Source organism: Betta splendens, chromosome 19, assembly GCF_900634795.4.
Source record: "Betta splendens chromosome 19, fBetSpl5.4, whole genome shotgun sequence".
NCBI classification, from domain to species: Eukaryota; Metazoa; Chordata; class Actinopteri; order Anabantiformes; family Osphronemidae; genus Betta; species Betta splendens.
Window position 1 is genome coordinate 7,610,538 of NC_040898.2, and position 23,540 is coordinate 7,634,077.

At 44.8% G+C, this 23,540-nt stretch overlaps 2 protein-coding genes across 16 annotated transcripts in view; one reads left to right on the plus strand and one right to left on the minus strand.

Annotated features, from left to right (window-relative positions):
* LOC114858710 (NACHT, LRR and PYD domains-containing protein 12-like) overlaps positions 1–23,540 on the plus strand; it is a 351,989-nt gene that overhangs the window by 194,309 nt on the left and 134,140 nt on the right. The gene's annotated exons all lie outside the window — the stretch shown is intronic.
* The window catches only part of LOC114846374 (RNA binding protein fox-1 homolog 3), a 161,322-nt gene that overhangs the window by 69,524 nt on the left and 68,258 nt on the right, over positions 1–23,540 (minus strand). For 3 of the 7 annotated variants that reach the window (XM_055504751.1, XM_055504750.1, XM_055504749.1), the window contains one exon: positions 11,067–11,113. The exons of the other annotated variants lie outside the window; for them this stretch is intronic. In XM_055504751.1, coding sequence (XP_055360726.1) covers positions 11,067–11,088 — 22 coding nt within the window. In that variant the 5' untranslated portion in view covers positions 11,089–11,113. The remainder of the gene's footprint in view (positions 1–11,066; positions 11,114–23,540) is intronic. 7 annotated transcript variants of the gene reach the window in all.

The window sequence follows — 23,540 nt, forward strand, 5'->3', positions numbered from 1 at the left end:
TGTGAAATTAGAAGTTGCAAAATTGCAAAACTGCAATTACGGACAATAAAATACGCAACATCCAAACATCAGTAGAACTTGACATCACATATCAATGGTGTCTTCGAGGTGAGCGTAGGGTAAGACAGAACGTTTGAATCCATTTTGCCCCTAAATGTCACTACATTGACAGTAACTGTGTTTTGACAGAGACAAAGAGGCCGGACATCGATTAGGAGATCACGCTCCCGTTTACTTAACAAACCCCCGTGTCTGATCAGAGGTCTTTGTACAGTTATTTCCATGATTCTATATCATGTTTGCATTTAATATGCGTGAAGAGAATACTATAATACTGTCCACTCTACTCCTACAGTATGTTTGTTATATTATAACTGACAGGCATTGCTGCCATTGAATATAAGACGAGCCTGCATGTAATGCATGCATGTATATGCATACAGTGTGTGTTTAGCAGACCTAATTGCTTTCCTTAGCTGCCCTCCCTGCTCACTCTGTGTAGCAGCAGGCAGGCGGGAGCGGCAGAAAAGAGAAAATCGATGCCTGGCGTCTCAATGAAAGTGATGAGTCCTGGATTGATCACAACTCTAAATTGGGTCAACAGGATTGTCTATTTAAAGGGCAAGACCCTTTAATCATCGTTTTAGCTGAGACAGACTCTCAGGCACACACTGTTCCTTTTCCAACTCGCCGTTATCTTCATCTGAACGCAACGCGGCCCTGAAGACGCGTGTCCGCGCGCATCCTTTACACCACATCCTGGATTTTTGATAGGAACTACGCCGGCGTCTCGACACCTGTTGGCCTCGAACAGACCGGTTTACTGGATCGTTCCCACCTCTCCGTTACAGTACACCACCCGGCCCACTGCCCCCCCCGGGGAGCACAGAAACAGCACCTTCAGCAGCATTTCCCCCCCATTGCTCTCAGGCTCCATGATCGTGTGCGTCTACAGATTTGCGCACATACAAAATCAGCGCTTCGCTCCGTCCTCCCAACAAAACTAGCGCCGATAGCGATCCTGCTAAGTACGTCACAACCTTCTTCATTTCCCTTATTGGCTGATGTATTAAAAAAGGAGCGTTAGCCCCATTCATCCCTGACTCTTGTCCGAGACGCGGCGGCCATAACTGCATCCTGGCAAATCAGTTAATTGCATCATTCATTTACTGACTAGTCGATTAACAGGCGAGTTTTTCAAGGACTAGCTGACATAATAATCACACACTGGTTTTATCAGCAAACCATGAGGGCTGTTGATTACTTCTTGATTCAATGCATTTCCCCACAAGGGGCTTAACAATGTGTGTAAGTATGAGGAAGTACTCTATACTACTGCATTAGTTGCAATGGTACTACTGTAGGAAAGATCACTCAGACATGGAAAATGAATTCCTAAATTTCCTGAGTTTAAAATAAATCCTTTTAGTAAAAAAAAGTATGAACATGTACAGTAGCTTTTAGCTCACTAGCATGAAGCATCACTAAAAACTGGAGAACTTAAAGATAAACAACAGACACAACTACGGAGCTCTAGACGGAGTATTTTCATCCACATTGCTTACTATAGCAAGGAAAGTACCTTGACATTAAACTCTTTCCTGAGAGGATGTAAACCCATAAACCCCATCTGCTTCGCCTCATAAATCAGCAGGCGCTGACAGTGATCGCAGTGAGATTTCGTAATGTAACCTACGATGAGCAGCTCTGATTTCTACCTGGTACGGTGTGCTGCGGCGGCATGTTTGTGATTTGGGATGTGGTGGTTTGTTGTCTGATGATTTAATGAGGCTGGTGTTTGTGCGTTCCGAGCAGCAGGTCTAAGAGGAGCTTGATGAGAGACAGATGAAGTCAATCAGAGCGCTATCAGAGGGGAATACCACTGGTGTGCAGCGCAGCACACACACACACGCACACACGCACACGCACACACGCGCGCACACACACACACACACACACACACACACACACACACACACACACACACACACACACACACACAGTCTCATTTGCCACATCCAAACAGTGAAACACCCAGTTCTACACACACGCAGGTCCAGAGAAGAAGTTCCAAAACTCTCCTGTGACACATTAAAGAAGACATCTGTGGAGCGACATGTTTGCCATCAGCAGTCCTCCACTTCACAGGACTGATGGCGGCTGCGTTTCACCGCGCTTCATACATTACCGTTGCAATCTTCTTTTAGATATTGTTTATGAATTAAAAGCAACTGACAGATAATAAAGACAACCTGTTCAGCATTGATCCGGGAGCTCATAAAAATATGCAACAAAAGGAAACCGAATAATACCCATCAGCTTGACAAGACTGACTGAGCAATATCAGATTTTTAATAAAAAGCCAGCGGTGGCACACCCAAGTATCGATCAAATACTACTTTGCAGACAAAGCAGATTAAAGGAATGAAAACAGCTTCTTCTTGCAGGTCTGCAGCAGAGGCTTCACTCTTCACACTGTCAGACGTGGAGGTGAAAGCCACACGGACGGACAGACAGACAGGACTAACAGAAACCACACACGCACCGATTAATTCCAACCTGCCGGCTTGTCCTCATGATAAAGGAAGCCCTTATTGCCCAGAGTCAGGCGTTCGGAAACAAAGTACCCATCCCATTAACGGGCAGGCATTTATTAAAAGGATTCACTTAAGAATGCAAAGCCATGGCATGAATAAGTGGAGGTGGGCGGGGGGGTGTCAATGGATGGATGGTCTAGGTGGGCTGTCAGTCAGTTTGGCTAGCGAGCACGGATGGAGAGACGGGTGTCGGGCGTTTGGACAGGTGAGATGGTAGAACCGAGAGGTAAGAAAAAAAGAAAGGGTGGCAGGAGCCGGAGGAGGGAACGGAGCCACCATCAATCACACAATCAATCACTCGCGGAATCAAATGAGCCTCATTGTGACAATTGGCACAGTAAGCAGGTTTGGTGGTGGCGGCGAGACAAAACCCCTGAAGAGATGTACGTGATAACACTACATGCTTTACACCGAGATACTTTAATGACTTCCCTTCTACAGAATCAGTGGAATTGGGAAATTACAGCACCACAATATGCTGAGTCATGGAACAAACATCATTTACTACCACGCTAAGCTCAGCGTCAGACTCCAGGTGGAGCTCAGCCACTTGCCCCTTTGTCCTTGCACTTGATAAGTTGGACCTGGGTCAAGAGCACAGTTGGGAGACCTGTGATATGATGTCCCTTAGCTTTACATGGAACAAAGCTTCACACCAACCAGTGTGTGACTCTGTAGCATCAACTGAGTGCAAACTGAAACATCATGCACAGGTAGTTTTTGTTTTTATCCTTCTTGTAGTTTTATCAAAAACACTCTGGCATTGTCCTACAGTATGTTATGTATTGAATTTTGAACATGTAAAAAATACACACACACATACACACACCTTTTAAACCAATGGCACGTGCTCATTGGATCACTGACTCACATTGATTTATGCTGGCTCTGATTGGACAGAACATACATACAGTACACACATGCACAGAAAAACAAAATGCAAATAAGCTCAGAATATCTAAAGGCCTGAGCAAAAACAAAAAGGACACATTCAAATGAGAAAAGACGAAAAAAGCAGAATGAGAGATTCAAATATATCTAATACTGTATAAGAGCCACTGATTTCTTCACTGTGTCCAAACAAGCTTCTATCTAAAATGGAATTCCGTCTAATACAGGCTCTGTTTTCCTCCGTCTGGACTCAAACACCCAGATCCCCCACGGGACTACAATGGGAATCTAATTAACTAAGATCAATATTAACACCATCTTTCTCACTCTTTGTTCCCCCCCCTATATTTTTCCATAGCCGAATTTGAACAGGAGGAGAAAGTCATTACTCCAATTCTGCAACAGGCCACAGAGAAAAGGGAGAGCAGAGTGACAAGGCTCCTGAAACACAGGAAATAAGACGACAAAAAAAAGAAAAATACATTACAAATATACAAAAATTATCAAGACAATCAGATGGATATAAATGGAAAATGGTTTCAAATAAAACAGGAATCCTTAAGTGTTAAGGGCTAAGTTTGCAAATGTCTCTTTCCTATTGTTTCCCCACACACAGATGGCTTCAATATACAAAGGTAAATGCCAGTAACTGAATCAACAGCTTGACGATGTTTGAGGGCAAACAGTCTGTCGGCATGAAGCCAAACATGGTGCGCTGGGCTCTTTTACAGAAGCCTGCTTGCTCACATATGCAGCACTGGAACTGCGCTTGTCTCCTGTCTGCTGGAGTTTGTTTGGATACAAAAGCAGCTGTCAGGAAATCGCCGTGGAAACGGATGGTGTCGCTTTCACATTTTCGAGGCGCTTTACACCGACGGGGTCTAAATTCCGAGAAGTGTGTCGTATAACAGTGTGTCTGTTGCTGCTGGTTATTCTTTCAGCACTTACCAGCCATTACAGATTATGTGCTACTGTACTTTCAATTTAAGGGGACCATCATCCACAGGCCTTGTTTTATGTATAGGAATACAACTTTTCTACAGTTAAACCTCTTTCAGGAACATGAGTACTATTAAATTCTGCAAAAACAACAACTCATTTTGAAGTTCAATATCCAGTTTTTATCACCAGTTGGTTCGAGACACTTTGGGTTTAGGTCAGGGAATGACTCACAGTAGTCACAATCAGCTCCTAAAAGCAAAAACACAGGTTTTCTGCAACAGTCGTATCACAGCATCTAGATTAGATGACCGCATTCACTACAAAAACATAATGGCGCAAGTTATGTTTTTGATAAAGGAGTGGTGTAGGTAAGGATGCAGTGTAGAAGCTGCAGTACTGTACTGTATGTGAGCCCTGGAGCCCTCCTGCTTCCCCTCATTACCCACAATGGGAAGATCGGGGAGTGATCAAAGACAGGATGTGATCGGGTTGGCATACAGCTGTCACAGTGTCACCACAACGGGGGGGCGGGGGGTTGGGGGTGGATTTACTGTAACAGCAACCGAGGCAGCAGGGAGACAGATGAAGGCGATGGCTGTGTGGTGCCGCTGAGAAGACGAAGGGAGGTGGAGCGTTAAGGAAATATACTACAGTAAGAACAAGTGGAACGAAGCTCGGGTCAAAGCAGCAAAGACCGTGAGGGGATGAGAGAAGACAAATGAGACGGGGGAAAGATAAAACTTAAAACGAGATGAGATGTCAAAGGAAGAAAATGACAAGGATTCACATAAAACAACAGATGATAGAAGAAAGAGGATGGGAAAGAAGTTTATTTCAGTCCCCAATCCGTCTGCGGTTCACCGCCGTCCCTTCACAGCATCCAAACCAAAGGCGCTGTCTGAACACATCCTCATCCCGAGCTTCATCTCCCCCTCATCCTCCCACCTCCGTCCCACGCCCCTCCCCCCGTGCTCCTGCCCTAATCACCCCCCCCCACCTGAACGAGCGGCGTGATGGGAGGAGGGCGGGGGAGGAGGCGGACCCCTCGCGGGCCGCCCCTCACGCCCGCTTTAGTAAATGAGAGAGGGGAGGACTGTGCCCAGATGGAATCGCAGAAAGTAGCGGGAGGATGGAAATGAGCGCGCGAGAGCGCGATGGAGTCGAGCCGCGAGAATTTGGGGGAGGAATAAAGACGGAGAGATTGATCCCGGAATCATTCCCCTCCACTGACTCACTGGGGAAGGTAATCTGCTGCCATCCCCAGCAGGAAGGCAGGACTGAGCCAGTGGACCTGAGAGCATGAATAGCCTGTCTATCTAATCCACATCTTTTTTTGAATATGATAAAAGAATATGTATATAATTCATTCGATTAAATTAGACTTTACAGATATTAAAAGTTTATTCTGGGAATATTGTGATAAACAATTTGCCCTCCATTTTCATTATTATCAGTCTTTTGTTTTTCTTTACTGTAGACTCCCCCATACTATTATTGTATATGCACATGCAAACAGAAGCTGGAACGACCCACACATGCGTGTACAGCATGTGGACGGTCACAAAGTATATCTGAAGATCAGATACTTTAAAGACACTTCAGAACATATCAACCTTTCAGGATGAAGAGGAAAGTTCTGAATGAAAAATGGCAGTTAAGGGGCAGCGTAGAGATGAATTAATGAGTCCTGAAGGGCGGAGGCGCAGGCTGCATTTACAACTTAAAGGAATTTCTGATCATATTAACAGCACGCCGTGATTTCAGAGCTCGAGTCGTCTGAGGGTTGACCTTGGCGTTGAAATGCAACTTTGAACATTTCTTTTCCTATGGCGGCTAAAGGTCAAGGTGGGCATCACCTACATTAACTACAACCCATGACTACATGGTTCACACTTATTTGTGTCCATGCGTGGTTGTTGCCTTGGTTTGCACCCTTTCTGTAATCGAGCCCATCTCGCTTCTTTCCCCCCTCATCGTTGCCCACTGTAGCTTTTTCATCCTTCTTCCTCCTCATGCAACACTGTTCAAATGCTGCCGACTGTATTGGGCAATAGACTTTCCATTAAAACCTTTACATAACCATGAGAGAGTTGCATGGAAGGCTAGATGTTGAGCAAATATTCAATATGACCTTTTCCAGAGGCCTCTATTCCAATAAATACTAATTTCCTGTTGATCTAATTAGCGCCTGGAGGAGTTTGTCTTCATCAATTATTGAGTAAAAACAGGAGAAAGTATATAGTCTGCCGTTGTAATGGATTTATTATGTTGGAGGGTGAGGGGTGGGAGAGAGGGTGGCTATTATTTATTAAGCAGTTCTTTAAGTGTGTTGAAAGCACTGCATTTGCAACTCTGAAGGAGCGGTGTACAGCCACGCTACACTGGAACTTTCCTCCCCTAGGCTTACATAGCTGAACATGTGTGGGTTTAGTGGAGAGCTGACACAAATGGTGAGGGCAGGCCTCTGCCTTTCATAGAGGGACAAGCAGGCCAATCAGAAATGCAAACATGCTCTTTGCATCTAACCTCATTTATGGATTTTTCAGCCATATTATATTTTGTAATGAATTTTCAACTATGTATTCTACATTTAGCTAAAAGAGGGAAGAACTGCAGCAGAAGCGAAGGCGGAACCAGCTACAGGTTCACAATTCGGGCCCGATTCCAGATCCAGAACACATCACTCGGCTTCGATCCAGTTTTCAGCCGCCGCGTTGGTGAATAACATTTTCCATTTTAGATGGTGGACGTTCCTAAAGCGGAGTGGGAAGAAGGAAAAGCCGGCTGTCACCTCCACTCATCTGCACATGAACTCACACGAGTACAGTAGAGCCGCCGGTGTAAATGATGAAGCAGCAGAACCGCCCCGGCTCGTGGAAGGATCCACACTGACATTTCAAAAAGTACTTTTTCCTCTCATGCTGCAACTTTGGGACTTCCACATGGAGGGCTTGGATGGGGCATAATTAAAAAGGTAATGGCCCTCGCAGTGGAGTGGTTGGCATAGCTCAGGGGCTGACCGCGATCATCACACTATCACGACAGCTGCGAGGTGGAAGCCCACGCTCCCACGGTCCATCTTGACCGGCTAAAAGGGTGAATCATCCAAAACCGGGTCGGAAGATGTTCAGATCAGAACCGTTTGTGTGTGGATGCTGTTGCCAAAATAACAAAAATAGCCTTTCTAACCATTTACAGTCATTGCTGTACTTACATACAGTAGCATGTGTGTGTTTGTAGACTCTCTCTCTCTCTCTCTCTCTCTCTCTCTCTCTCACTCTATGTCAAGTGCTCCACAGCAACATGTGAGTTCATGCGAGGGGGTCATCATCACTACTTCATAACAGTATTAATGTCACCACCCTGGGAAGATGGTCATGCGTGCCCGCAGTCACACGTGTAGAAGGCTGAGGGAGTTGGAGGGACATGAGGAGGAGTCAGTGACAGAAGAGCTGACTGAAACATATTCGCTGCGTTACAAAAGTAGCTGTTGTCAACATGATAAATGAAAGAATAAAGAGAAGAAGAGAGACAGATAAAAAAAAGAGATAGAGCTGTGGAATGAGCGAATGAATGTGGACCTTTGGCCTTACTGGCTCCTACATCGACTAACCCTTTGTTGCATCCGTGAACAGATAAACTGTAGTATTTGTAAAGCTTCTGTCTATATCTGCTGTTTCTGAACCTGCTCAATCAGACCCCCCCCCAACCTCAACATGTATGAAGTCAAAGAAGAAAAATCTGCAACGGAACTGGCAACAAACAGCTGAGAGACCTAATGTATGTGCGGATGGAGGCTTTATTCATGATGATGTTTAAAATTCATTGCCTGAGAGTTCTCCAGCCTGTTTACCAAGTGAAACAACATGAATATTCGGTGTAATTCCCCTCTCCTCTGGATGGCCCCGAGGACTCGCCGGCTGATTGTGATCCATGGCAGCTGACAATCGGCCCATTGCAGAGGGCCATAACCCTGCGCTTGTGAGCTGATGGCGGCGCGAGCCTGTAGCCTCAAACAAAGCAGTAATTGGACATTACTCCTGCAGAGAGGGGCTAAAAGCATCTCTGCCACTCTTTGTGCTGACATTCCTCTTTTACTCTCATCACACTCTTCTCCATTTCCCTTCACTCTGGCCAGTGCTCCTTTAATTGTAATGGTCTTTCTGGGAGTGTTAAAAGCAGCTCGGAGAAACCGGACATCAATTTAACAAATACAAACAGAGGCGTCGCCATTTACACCCCTGAGCCGCGCGTGGCTCCGCGTGTGTCTTCGCAGCTGACCCTTTTATCATTAGGAGCATATTCACAGGCATCACCTGCGACTCGGAGAGATATTATTGGATGTGTGAAGTGTGTGTGAGGTAAATCATCGTTGCGGCGATCTTTCCTCTTTAGCCACGGACGCTGGTGTTTATGTGTGTTAATAATGTAAGGGTGGCTTTAACGGCTCACCGGGTTCTTTCTGCTATCACCATTAAGGATAAGCGTTAATTTTTAATGCGGAGGAAACAAACTCTTACAGCTTTACTAACATTAACAACTAAGGGGTCGAAACTCGCCGATCAGCAAAGTGCTTTCATAGGAATAGGTTGAATTAGTTTGTGCGTCTAGGGCTCAATCATCCGTCAGCAGCCGTCACAACGAATGTCTCAAACCTCCGTCTCGTCCTTACGAGTGCGTAATGTAAAACTGTCCCCTCTGCCGCTCGCCGATGGCAAATCCGTGACAAATGTACAATAGCGGTGTAGGAGTGAGATTAATTTCCCAACTAGGGGAGCAACAAGAGCCGCCATTAACCTCTGGGCGGCGGAGGAACCTCAACTTAATTGTATCAGTTTGAGAAGACAAGCTTCATGAAGCTTTACAGGATGCTAGAAAAGAACACGCTTTCAGAAAGTCACCACGGACCTGAGCGCTTTAGACAGAAAGGCAGCACTATTAATCAGCCGGAGACCACCACTTGCGTTTGTCCAACGAAACGATTAAATAGAAACACAAATTTATGAAATGGCTTGGTTCGGTGATGCTGCGGTTTGATCACCTCCACCGTATCACCGGGCCACATCTCGTCCTGGAGTTTCACAGCAGCTGTGGCTCTCTTCAACAATAACCCTCCTTTCCAATTAGCTGCCATGTCAGTGTGATTGGACTGCAGAGGCTTGATTGGGCCTGGAGGCCTGTTGACGAACACTAACAGAGGCTGAACCAGGCCAAGCTGTAATTCATATTATGGTGTGTGTGTGTAGCTCATCATGTGTATCACAAACCCTTGCCACTCCCTTTCGACATGTTGGTAGGAATTCCTGGAGTCTGCTGCACGATGCTCGCATTATTGTCTCTCCTAATTACACTTCGACGTGTTTACAGTACACAGCTTCCTCGATCGCACTCTGTTCGGCGTGCGCTCCAATTTCTGACGATGCAAATCAGCACAGATTCTACAGGAGCCGAGGCGAAGCTTGCCGCAGAGGCTGCGGTGGAACCGCGCGGCTTGTGTATATTTCCACAGATCTAAGCTGGTTGTGATTGATCTTTCCTCGTGCTATTAGATTGGTATTGATGTGCCGGTAGGACAGATGGCCACACCTACAGCCAGGGTCACGCTTCAGAAGCTCAAATTTAATCGAAATAATAATACATTTTTTATGATCAAGCTGCACAGAGGTTTGGGAGAGAGCGGCGAGATGCCGGCAGTGCGCGGGGTAACATTAGGATGGAGCATTTATAGCCGGCGTTTATGAGCGTGCACTAAAAACCCACCATGCACGCAGCGAAAACTGGGGACACATAGCGGAATAACACATTTTGTTTAGGATCCAAAAGGAACGGCACAAGTTGCTTCAACACAAGGAAGTCAGGATTTAAATGCCCAGTGAGGTCTGCATGATTAAAACTACTCCATCTACAAACTGTGCATCCTTCCTACTCCACCAAGCTGTCTAATAAAAGCACAGTGAGCGGGAGCACGCGAGCCCGTTCGGATTAAAAGAGCCGTGGTGAACTGCTCTATATAATAGTCCCATTCATGCTGATGCCCAGCGACAGATAGCGGGGCTTAAACTGTTGATGTTGTCACCCCAGCAGGCCCAACCGAGCCCAACGACCCCTTCTTCCTACTATTTCATTGTTCAGGAAAGAGAGGGGAAAAGCAAGAAGAGGGAGAAAGAAGACAGAATGAGATAAAGGGAAAAATGGATGGATAAATAGATAGATAGAAGGAGAAAGAGGGAGAGAGTGTGCATCGGTGAGGCAGGCAGAATTAAAGAGGCTTTTTTGTGGCGTTTAATATCCATTCATTGGCTGGACTGCTGACACAGTGAGAGCACTGCGCTCAGGATTTATAGCCACTTCTAATGGGCATGCCCAGAACCAAAGCACTGCAGTCAGCACATTCTCCCTCTGCGCACACTCACAAAGCGAGCTGCCTGCCTGCTCACAGGCGCGCGCACACACACACACACACACACACACACACACACACACACACACACACACACACACACACACACACACACACACACACACACACACACACACACACACACACGTGAAGCCACTTGATCTGGGCAGTATACAGATGTGCTCCTCTGGTGTGATCACACAGGATGCACGAGGGACTAAAAGGCGCACACTGACCTGCCCAACTCGGGGTCTCCATGTACAGCCGAGCGCTCGGAGCTCCCCTGTCAGCCAAGCAGAGAACACACAGAAAGACAACGTCACATTTTCACGTGAAACACTCGCTGGAAACAAGGCATGCAGACAGTGATTCACAGGTGTGACCGGCGGATGTTTTCGTGCCGTCGACGGCTCCTGTACAAATACGTCCGCGTCTGCAGCAGCAGCAGCAGATGGATAATAAGTTGTAATTTTCACTCTCCGTGCATGATAAATAATTCAAAGGTAATAATAAAGTAAATAATTAACCCGCTGCCAGCTGCTGCTTTACCTGTCCCACCCAGCTAATAATGCCCCAGTCTAATTGAGCAGTCATAGTAGTTTTTAGTGAAACATGTAGATGTAGAGTAGTTTATATCATGAAGCAGCTGTTTGGCATCTTCAGTCAAATCAAAGCTGATTGATGAGCACAGTGAATCTGAATGTCTGGCTGCCGCCTGCAGGTCATGTGACCACAAAGACAGAAATGAGGCGACCATCTGTTCTTTTTTTTAAATCATTCGCTGTTCATTTTTTAAGACGTTTATCACATACAGTACCTACCAACCAATCTCTAGGTCAGTTCTAAAAAAAGGTGTTGGTGCTAATCCAAATGAGTTGTTTTGAAGTTTTTTGAAATTCAGTAAGATTTTAGCACATTAACGTTAACATTATGGGTTTCATTTGCTGTGTCTCAAAATTCATGTCCTAAAAATTATTTTTAACTTACAGTTTAAATAAATTTCCAAATAACTGTTTGGTTCTAAAATTATTATATTATTTTTTTATAATTTATTTTTTTAAATACACGTACTGCTCTCCGGACTCTTGAGATCTCATGTTGCCTGTCTTAGGTCATTACATTCATACAATAATAATAACAACTAATAAGTAACTATATATTATATAAAAGCATTTTCTTACCTGTTTTTGTTCTCTCTAATGAACAAAAGTAGGAATCATTCATTAGTATTAGATTCTATTTTGGGAGCAATGAAACCAAAATACATGTAGGTTCGCTTCTCGTGAATTATTAGCACTTACTGTGCAGCAGCAACACTTTATCTGATCAATTCTACTTTTTAAATATTTTGATTGGCTCAAGGAAAGAGATTGCTTTAGAGGCGCATATCAATTAGTGTGTGTGTGTGTGTGTGTGTGTGTGTGTGTGTGTGTGTGTGTGTGTGTGTGTGTGTGTGTGTGTGTGTGTGTGTGTGTGTGTGTGTGTGTGTGTGTGTGTGTCGACTAGGGGCCCTGGCAGGTGACTGGGCCTTATTCCATTAAGCAGCCAGTAATTTGGCAAACACTTAATCAAATCAACTTTAATACCTCCAATCAAATTACAGCAGCCTCCCGTGTACTGTCACACTGAGCCAGAGAGGAATAGATGGAGGGAAGAAGGGAAGCATAAAAAATGGACACGGGGACATTGTACAAAGAAAAAAAAAGTAAAAATTAAATTTGGAGATGAGGGAAAGTCTCATAATACTTTATTGTGCAGCACAGGAAATATTAACATGACTAAAGTACGTCCAGCGTGTGGAAGTGAGGGGGTTGTGGGGCAGAGGAACTGAAAGCCTGTACATACTGTATTGTAGATCATCTACAGCCTCACACATGCAACAAACATCCAATAACTGAGCTAACTAAAGTAAGATCAAAATAACACACTCCATCTATGGGTACTAGGGTGCCTCACTTGATACTTTTCTGCCTGGACCGATGCTGTACTCCACTGTGGACCATATAGCTAGGGCTAAACTGCTAACAGTGACCATCAAACGCCTGCCAGACAGCCTTGGAGCCAAACACTGGCCACCGAGCATCACTCACGCAGCACGAGAAGGCCCCGGGATCTCTCTCTCTGCAGGGGGCATGGGATCCAATCAGGACGAGTCAAACTGTGTGTTACTGATTCTGAGCCGTCGCTCTTATTTTCCCAGCTATAGCGCTAATCTATTGGCTGCAACGTTTCACATGAGCCCTTATTGGTGAAAAGTTTTTCCTGATCTTTGGCCAAATTAAACCATTTATTTGGGCACAGAGAAGTGAAAATATGTAAAGTTAAAATTTTGTTTTGATGCATCTATCAATATTACTGATAAACAAATAAACTATGGATGTTAGTTTTACATGAAAAAATTCAAATGGAATTGATATTATCAATTATTTGTTATTTGTAATGAATAACCTGGTCTCACAGTGGGACCTCGTCTGAGTCTACTGTACTACAAACTTCACTTTATCAGAATCATCCTTTAAAGCCACATGATGAAAACAGTAGATCAGATATGTCTAATCAGTGAGAAACGCAACAAATGCCTTTAGGTTTCTAGACTTAACTCGTGCCACCTTCTCGGCATCTACTGTACACACCTTGTTATGAGTGTTGCTCGCCTTTTATTGTGAAGGAACAATGGTGTCGACTGTTTGTACCGTCCATCATTGGCCCAACAGGCAACAGATGGAGTCCAAAGCCGTTCCAGTCTGGTTAGAAGGAAATCTTCTTTATGCAACTCACTACAAACGTTTACCTCCTACTCCTTTAAACGTCTCCTCTACATCTAGTTTGAATGTTCAGGCTTTCTTTTTCCCCTCTCCACAATCTTAACCAAGTCTTTGCGGCGGATGTCCCAGCAGGTGTTTGTCAACCACGGCCCTGCAAACTCTCCTGATAGCGCAAGACAAATGGCTGCAGCAACGCATCTCAGCAGCACCTTTTTCAAAACCGCATGTAGCAAATGTTAATGAGAGCTCCCAAATGTCATCGCACATAGAATAGGGGGCCGTTCAAACACGCGAGGACTGATGGATACCAGTGCTGCTATGTCACCACCACGAGCTCTAACAGAAAGACAGAGGCAGGGGCATGGGAAACCCAATAAAACTAAAGTGTCAGAGAGATGCTGAGAAACACAGGACATAAAAACTATAACTTCAAATCTGTAGGAGACAAAAACATCAACTCCTGCGTACAGTAAATAAAAATTTGGTGTCTCACGATGGGAAAACATCAGTAATTTGTTGGGCGGTTGAATTAGGTTCCTGACGAGTGTGTGGCTGGGGATGAGAGCAGGACGGACTGCTCATGACAGCTGAGCCCCTAATCTCTACCCAGTCTGCCATGTCTGACTACTTGGGATACATATCTTCTTTAGACCGTTCCTCCCGACCACAAGCTTTATCTGGTTTGTTTTTTTGAATCTGCATAAACTCCTGTCTTGGCAAATGGCACAGCCTAAGCGCTCTCCGAACCTCAGACGCCTCCGATCCCTACGCAGTATAAATGATTCCTCTTGCTGATGTAGGTATTTCCATGTGGTTTGCCAGATGGCAAATGAGGCTCAACTGCAGGGCCACAATGAGAGATCAGGGGCTAATCCCTTTCTTAAGTGACATTTGATGGGACGGGGTGCGGTTCAAACCTTGGGATGTCATTGTGCTTCTCCGTAGTGTGCACAAACGGAGGCAGGGTATTTACCTTTCCACTGTGTGCATCTGTACAGTATCAAGTGTAGTTAATTGGTGGAAGTTTAAAGTTACTTTAACGGGTGAAAGGGCTTTTGTGTACTAGAGTCTGGACGCGATTAAGCCGACTGGACACATTTAGTAGGATGTCAGCCTTTCAAATGTGTTTCTGAAGAAAAGAAAAACCACGGTAGGAGAGAGCGGTTCTGTTCCCAAGTATCTTCCCTGTGGGAGATTTTCTCAGTGTCACATAACTCCATCTTTACGGTCGAGTGTCCTTACTTACTGGAGGCCCACGGTATATGCAGAATGGCCGTTTCACTTCTCGCCCTCGTTTATTGTGCCAGGTCTACATAAAAGCTTGATTGTAGTCATATACCGCAGTATGCTTGGCTGTGTGTTATGCACACTGATCTTTATGTCTCTCCACACAGGAGGAAGACCCCAACCTCAGCAAAACCCCGGCCACATAAGCATCCATGCTTCCTGCGTGTGTGTGATAGCTCTCCCACACCAGTGGCACCACCTTCACCATCGGTCCATCTGCATGCGCCCTCCCGGGGGGACGTGTGCAATAGGAACCCTTAAATGAGCCATGCATAAATGGATGAAGCCCCTCCTGCGTGGCGCATACGGCTCCGTGTATGTTTTCTGGTTGCATGTGTTTTATTCTCCTTCCACGTGCCTGGTTGCTGGTGGCAGTGTGGCAATTGAAACTGAAATAGAGCCAAGGCAAGGAGGAGTGAGTGAGCATACTGTTTGAAGATGAGGTGGGAGGACGAAGGTGTTGGGGGGGGCAGAGTTAATGTAATAATGTAATGAGGGTGTGTGGAACAAACCATGTGCTGCACTTGGATGTTTGGAGAGGTATGTGTGTGTGTGGAGTGAGAGAGAGCAGAAGCATGCATCTCAGGATCTCTATTGAATTTGACTACAGCCTTCTCTCTTTGTAAACAACTGAATGCCTGCATGTCCAACGGGTGAGCAGTAAACTGCCATCTCTGGGAGGGTGAACTCTATTTCACGGGTTAGTGCTACAACGAACAACAAGAGCATCTAGACTCTTGGCTTCATGAAGCATGGTGCTGCTCGCACAAATACTGTCCATTTTCAGTTCCAACCGAGCGCCGCTATCTCCTGGAGAGCCAACGCTCCGGGCCGCGAGGGGAGATTTTCCAAATAACAAGCACAGATGAAGGAGCTTTTCCGGGATGACAAGCCGGAAACCACCGGAGGTCAGTAGCTTCTGTTACTCGGGTCCCAAAACCATGCATGAAACACAAGATAAGGAGAACATAATAAGCGGGACACACCTGTAGAGTCTAACACGCCACCTGGTTGTAATGTTTGGGCCTTCTCTAGTGGCCCCCCCTAGTGGCCAAAGCAGTGTATGTGGCATATTTCATTACAGACCCGGCGCAGCGCTCATTGTTGAAGAGCATATCTCTGCAGCTAAATGCTAAAAGACGAATGTAGCACAAATAAAAAAGGAGGTGGAGTTACTGGAGCGCACCGTCTCGTTCTACTCATCTCCAGCGGTGGGGTTTAATGGAAGATTCAGTCCATGGAGGCAGATACACAAATGCCTTCCGCGGTTTCCATGCGGCTTCCAGGAGCGCTAAAACTGCTGAGCTGAGAATAATCTGAGGTAGCATTATCAGCTCGTGTCAGTGGCAGAGGGAAACAATGCAAGACTAATGGGCGGGCGGTGGAAGAAGGGAACGCGCGCACCTTCCTCTGCATGCGTGCGCGTCTGCCTCGGCGCCACGCGCACAACAATCACCCGGCAGTTGTTGCGTGAATGCGAACTCCAGGCTGGGCTCGGCGTAGCTTGGTTTAATGCTCAAGGTGGAGCATCTGCTACAGCAGCTTCCTAACATATGGCAGGCTGCGAAGGAAGCTACTGTACGAGCGGCACATTTCCATGACATCTCAGCTTTTTCCCCTTCCTCATCCTTCCTGGTGCCGAGTCTGGTTTTATAATCAGAATGAGAGACACCGCTTCTAGTCTCATCCTGGACTCTTTATTAGATTTATGAGATTCCAGTACAGTTGTTTTGTTAAATTCCAAATCTGTCATTCCAGTCTTCTGTGCAGCAAGGTGCAATAAATTTAAGATATATATGTATATTTTTTGTGTTTTGGCACGTTTAAGTGTGTTTGTTTATGTGTGCGAAGACTTTTTCTGTGACATGATTGGTACATATAAAAACCCCTGTTCTGCTGAGACTGGCAAAAAGACAGACAGACACGCATACAGCTAACACACACACGCACACACACACACACACGCACACACGCACACACGCACACACACACACACACACACACACACACACACACACACACACACACACACACGCACACACGCACACACACACACACACACACACACACACTTGCCCCCTCATTCTCCACTCGCTGCTGTTGCTTTATTGATTCCTAAATGACACCAGAGTCACTGTCATGGATCTGCTTCCAACACTCTGCTGGCTCTCTTTCGATATATCCTCAGAGCAGCAGGACGTGGTTAAAAAGAGACGCATTCAAAGCTTTGTGTGAGCATCTGCAACATGACTAATCACTAATCATCTAATGAGCCCAACACAGTTATTAGTTAGGGTTTTCAGATTCACTGGAATTTTAAATGTTGTGGCTCCGTATTAAAATGTCAATGTTTGTACAGTATGTTAATCTGATAGATGAAGGTTATGTTTACTGGAATTTTGACAGAATTTCAACAGTTGTGAAAAACAGAAAGTTAAGCTGCCTGCATTTGGCCACATTTCCAACGCCAAACCTTCCCTTGGCTGTACACCATATTATACAGTAAGTATCTGTCTGACAAGCATTGTTTCAACTCTCTGCAGACTAAAACTGAGCCATTTCAAATATGTGGTTAACCGGGTTGTTTCAAAGACTGAAAATATGTTTGTCTCACACACTGCAGTTCTGACAAACCCTAAACACAGGTCAGATTTTGAGTAAACTGAATAAAAAAGGAAGGTAGCATTAATATTAATGCTAATTAATGCTATGAGTTAATTGGTGTAAGGTTTATTTATAATATGTTTTGTTAATTTAATATTAAGAATGAAATATGCAAGAGACTAGTAGGGACTAATGATGTTTAGCCTCTGAATCCAGGAGAGGATTTTATCCTGAGAGACTTCATTATTTCAAATGGTTTGTTTATTTGTGAAGTAGGATTCATTCAGTCCAGCAAATTTTCATCTCTGCAGAACCTGTAAAAACAGGGGCCCCTTCAAGGGATGAGCAACAATCTGGTCACCACTACACATGGAAACTTTCTCTCCTGGGAAATAGGGACGTTATATTTTATTTACAATGAGCAAGCAGTGCTCTCTAGCCAAGGTGTGTGTGTGTGTGTGTGTGTGTGTGTGTGTGTGTGTGTGTGTGTGTGTGTGTGTGTGTGTGTGTGTGAGAAGAAAGAGATTTGAATGCCAGTGAACAATAAACCCAGTCCACAGGCCTGCTACTATAAGAATGGAATAGTGGGCTGTGGGTTGCATTTGATTTGGTACCATTACTACATGTTCTACATCAATAGCTTCATTACTTTTTGCAAAACTGCTCGAGTTTTTTCTTTATCTACAGAAAACAGACGTATGTAAGTAGATGGTGGTCCTCACGTATTCAGTAGTCAAAGAGCAGAATCTCCTGAAAGAAGTATTTTAATAGAAGATCTTTAGTCGTGTAAATTACGTAACTTCTTCTCTGATGATGGGAGAAGAGAGCGCAGGTCGTACTGTAGGAGTTCAGGCTCTCTCGTCATGGAGTCGGCGCCTGGAACTAATTCACAACCACGTGGTCTTCCTACATGGACACACAGGTATCCTCTGATCTGATCATTAAAACATTTAACACAGCCAGGCTCAGGCTGCGACAATGACTGACTGTGAACTTCACTTAAGAGTGTTGATTTACTGCACATGATTTTAGCTAATTACTTTTTTTTAATAGTCTGTCGTTATAATATAATATTAATATAACAGAATCTGTCTTTGTCAGGCTGCGGTTCTAACAGGTGCGGAACGTTCCCCACAACAACAACAAGCTTCTCTAACAAATAGCTCTTTAATGTGTGGTAATGGTGGAATGATGTATCCTGACGTCGACGTGCACACCGAGTCGTGACAGCGCTTGTCGGGGCGTCACAGACATGTGGGCTCGCAGAAAAGCGCCGGGTGTGGCTGGATACACCGGCTGAGAGAGCGGACGCTTTGTATTTTCCATTATTTGTAAAAGATTAAAATTGTATGTGTACGTGTCAGGTGTGAGTAGTAGCCACTGCATTACAGTATGTGTAAGCATCATAACATTACGTCCTAGACACACACACACACTTGCAGCTTGGCTAGAAAGCCTTGCTTGCTCATTGTAAATAAAATATAAAGTCCCCTTTTCCCAGGAGAATCCCACATTACTCTTTCTGCAGAGGACAGCAAAGTTTGCAACCGCTGTAGAGATGTCTCCGTCTATAAGCTGCTCTCGCTCCCGGTCGCACTCGCAATTCGGGTTGATTCAATTCAGCGCGATTTACCAGCACGAGGGTAAATTACCTTGTTGCTGCATAAAGAAAAGGGGCAGTTTCTACACGGAAGCCTTTGTGCTGGCGCGAAAGAGAGAGAGAGAAAGAGAGCGAGCGAAAGAGAGGGAGCGAGAGCGCGAGAGAGATTGTGCGTCTCCAAAATGCACCGTGAAAATCAATAGTGCAATAATTATTCTCATAGTAGCAGTCACAGTGGAACATTTACTACTTTAATTTAAACATTACGGCTGACAATGAAAACACGAGTGCATACATTCTTCTCTTTCACTGTTCACTATAGTCCACATAACGTTTCTATCCTTGAAAACAGCAACAGTAGAGGCTAAGCTGGCAACATGACACACATTCTCACCTATATGCGCCTATTATGATGTATTAGTTTTATTTTGAAATTTTCATCAGATCAGGCTTTTATATTTTTGCTCTGGAACCAAGCAAAGTTTTTACCCTGCTTCATTTCCCACACGTCAGCATATTGGACCATAAGTGTACTAGTTTTCCAATCTGCATTTCAGATTCTTACATAATGCTGTGGTTAAATGATCAAACAAAAGAAGGCTTTGTGGGTTGGACGTACTGTATACTTTTTACTCTTTGCCCACTCGACTGCAGTAAATGTTTAGTTCAAGATGGAAGACAAGACATTGTTTAGCCATAAATCTACAGACAACGAATGATTACGGAATCAGCCTTGGAAATAATAAAGTAGGTTTTTCGCTCGTACAGCTTCAGATAATATGACTGAACAGTGTGATAAGGACCTGGAGACCAATATCCAGATATTACATTTCCCATGAATCACTGCTCCCTCTCAAACGCAGTTTGTGCCGCTAACATTACCTCAGTCCAGTTGTCAGGAAAGTCTGGAGGTAAGAGATGAGCCGTTTTAAAATCATTTCAACGTGGAGCCTATCAGGATATGAATCAGATGATGCTGTTGTAGTTAAGAGGTGGCAGGCCAGGCATCAGCTGGCTTCAGAGGACCTAGTCTGTTCTGACCCTAAAAAAACACAGCATCCTCCAGTAGCCACAGGCTCCTCTGCAATGATCGGATGTAAAAGAGACTCCTGGCTTTTATTCCTGAGCCACAGCCATAACAGACAAATGTTTGACCTTTTTGCTGCCTAACATTTAAACCGACACGCTGCTGAGAGCGGTCAGCATGATTTTAATTCATATTTAATTTGACTGCTTGGACTGTAATGCTCATCATGGTACCTGACCCGTGGGGCAGCGATTTTACTTATTTTCTTACTGCGTTATTTATTATTCTATACAGAACCATTAACTGTCACTTTCTCTTCCTTACTTTCTCTCTCAGCCCAGAGGGGGCTGGATAAAGCAAAGAACTATCAATACCGTCTTTATTGTGGCTTCCGACAAAGCCCTTTTGAATGCTTTATGTCCGCACTCGCCAAGTCTGCCATAAGTAGCTGTAATCATTCATAAAGAGTTATGGCTAGCGGCTAAAATATCGCAGAGGGATGGATAAAAGTCTGGAGAGGAGGAGAAAGGGAAGAGGTGAAGGGAAAAAAAAACACCTCAGCAAAGATGGAGGGATAAATGATGAGAACAGCACAAAGGAAAACAGGAACCTACAAGGCACGGCGCTGCATTCTCTTATGGGATCTAATGTTTATCTGTCCAGATTAGGGGATAAAGCGCCGCTGCAGCAGGGGAGGGCCATTTGAATGTAAAAGACAGGACTTCTGGTTGGCACAGGAAGGCCAGCTACAAAACTGTTGCTGTTTGTGTCAACGTAACTGCTAATATGGAGAGAGAGCTCCAGATGCCCACAATTCAACGGCTTATACTTCAGTGGCGTACATGTTACTTTCATGTCTTTTCTGTGTACCTGATGGATTATGCTGCAAGGGATCTGCCTTCATGCCTAATTAACTCAGCCTTAAGCAGCTTTGCCAGCCATTTATTTTCATTACTTCCTCAGCGCACCACCATCTTATGCTTTAACCGTGACGCCAGCGGAAAGACACAAAAACCCCGCATCGCTCCTGTCCGCGCACGCGTTTCCGAGCAACATACGCGAATTGCTCTGACGGAGCTCCCTGGAGTGGAAGACGTAAAAATGATTGGGCCCAGATGGACAGAAGGTCGCGAGGACGGAGGCTGGACGAAGGCTGCGGCGCGTTCAGCGACGGACGTGCGTGTGAAAACAATGTGAGGGAACTAGATAGAGAGAGAAGAAGGGACACACACAGAGAGAGGCCGGGCTTCTTAACATAATGAGTTATTGATCTGGGAGAGACACACCTCCTGAGGGCTTCTGGCTGACACGCAGATAAATGGGGTGGAGCAGCGGATGAGAGTCTTAAAAAAATAAAACACATGACAAATAAGCATGGGTTGGGGGGGGGGGCTGGTAAAATGATAGAGGGGGAGGGATTTTATGATATTTAAGACTGAGGAAGCATCAGGTTGGAGCAGAGGGCACAGTCTTGGTCCACGTGTGGCCTCTTACAACTACACAACTGAGAGAAGCTGGAGAGAAAGATGATGACGTCATCATTACACATATTCATACGTCCACTATCACTTTGCACGCACACACACCTACTGTACTGTAAGTCACATCAGCATGCAGGGCCGTAAAAGCGCACACTTCCAGGGCAGCAAGGTTCCTTCCCTCAGATATGCAGCAAAAGCAAACAGCGATGCACCGACCCAGCATTTTCTTGCTGCTTTATGATCTAATTTCACTATCACTTGAAACAGATGACCGCATTAGCGATCTCTATTGTATTCCTACACCGCCCAAATGCATTATGTGTGTTTTTGTAGCAATTAGCCGTGTTTAGGTATTGTTCCTGGGAGTGTGCTTGCATTTGACTATACAGCTTTTTAAGTGGGCTCGCGGCGGAAATACATTTAGTCACCGCGACATATAATAGTTACAGCGAACTGACAAACAAAGCAAAAAGTTTTGATAAGAAAAACTAAATAGGAGACTTTTTTTTATATAGGTGAAAACTGCCGAGTTTGCTTACAGCTAGATCTCTGGTTGATTGAAAAAAAATATGAACTATGAATAATGCATGTGGCGACTATGAAATTACACTATTGCAGCTTAAAAATAATTTGTGTTTTGAGAGCTGAATGTAATTGTTAAGAGACCATAATTTCCCCTTTGCCTTCAGGAAACTTAATTGAAGTAAGTGGAAAGGAGCCGCCGAAGAGCGGGAATGTAAAGCTGCAACAACCAGGATATTTGGCTTCAATTGGGCCGAAAATACACCAAATTCTGATCCATGCCGACTTTTGCTTATTTAACGCTGAGATACTGGAGGCAGCGGCTAAAGCTCAACCTCTTTCAGGTCGTCAACCAACAAGTGAAGCCACAGTCCGACCTGATTAAAGCGAGATAAATACAGTATCTCATGCTGGTAGAAGCCTTTGTGTGTCTAACTTGAGCTTTTCTTAATCTCCTCACCAATCTAGCCCTCCCTCATCCTCTCTTTACCAACCGTTCGTCCCTCCCCGGTGATGTCAAAAGATTTCCAATGGACAAACCACCACAATGGTTCTATATTCTCCCATGACCCCTCCAGAAGCGAGAGGCCATTGATTTCAGCAGCTCCTCCTCCTTCCTAAAGAGTGGGGCATCTTCAGCGGGGCCCGAGTGCCATTCCACATCTTAATGGTTTCACTATCGAGTCTGCGCTCATTGGTTTAGCTATAGAAGAGGGGGCATTGACCTGGCGGAACCTTCCTACAATGGGGCCTGTGGGATAACAAACCAGAGCCACAGAGATAAGTGCCCTTTCTGGAGACCAAATGGGCAATCAACAAGCTAAACAGAAAACAGATGCTGTTAAAATGGAAGGGGAGGTGGTGGCGGCAGCGAGAACAGTGCAGGTGGAAGTGGTCATGGGGAGAGTAAAGGCCAATCAATAGACAGAAATGACCAAACCTGCGAGGACCGTCCGACTGAATAAATGTGAATGTGTGCCTGTACCACACCCTACGCAGCCCTTCAGAAGACGACTATACTATACTAATTACACACCACGTCTTTGATGGATTGATGAAACACACAAACTAAGAGCAGATTGATTCTAAGTATGCACAGAGTCAAGGCGGCTGCTCGGAGCTCATCTGTATTCTCACTGCCTGGAGACATTGACATCCCTGTTTGTGTTGACTCAGGTTATCACTTTGACTATGTATGCATTATGTCCTGCCAATAAAGTTTCTTAGCATGCAGTAAATAACACAAAAAGAGCCCACCTGTTGATTTACATTACCATAAATCAACCCACTATCGATTTGTTATATTAGAACATGGTTTGTGGCAAAAGGTATAGCTTTGATTTATATATATATATAACACAAAGGGTTTTGTATATTTTTCTTTCTTGTTGATAATTTTTCTTTTTTGTCTGTAGTTCTATACC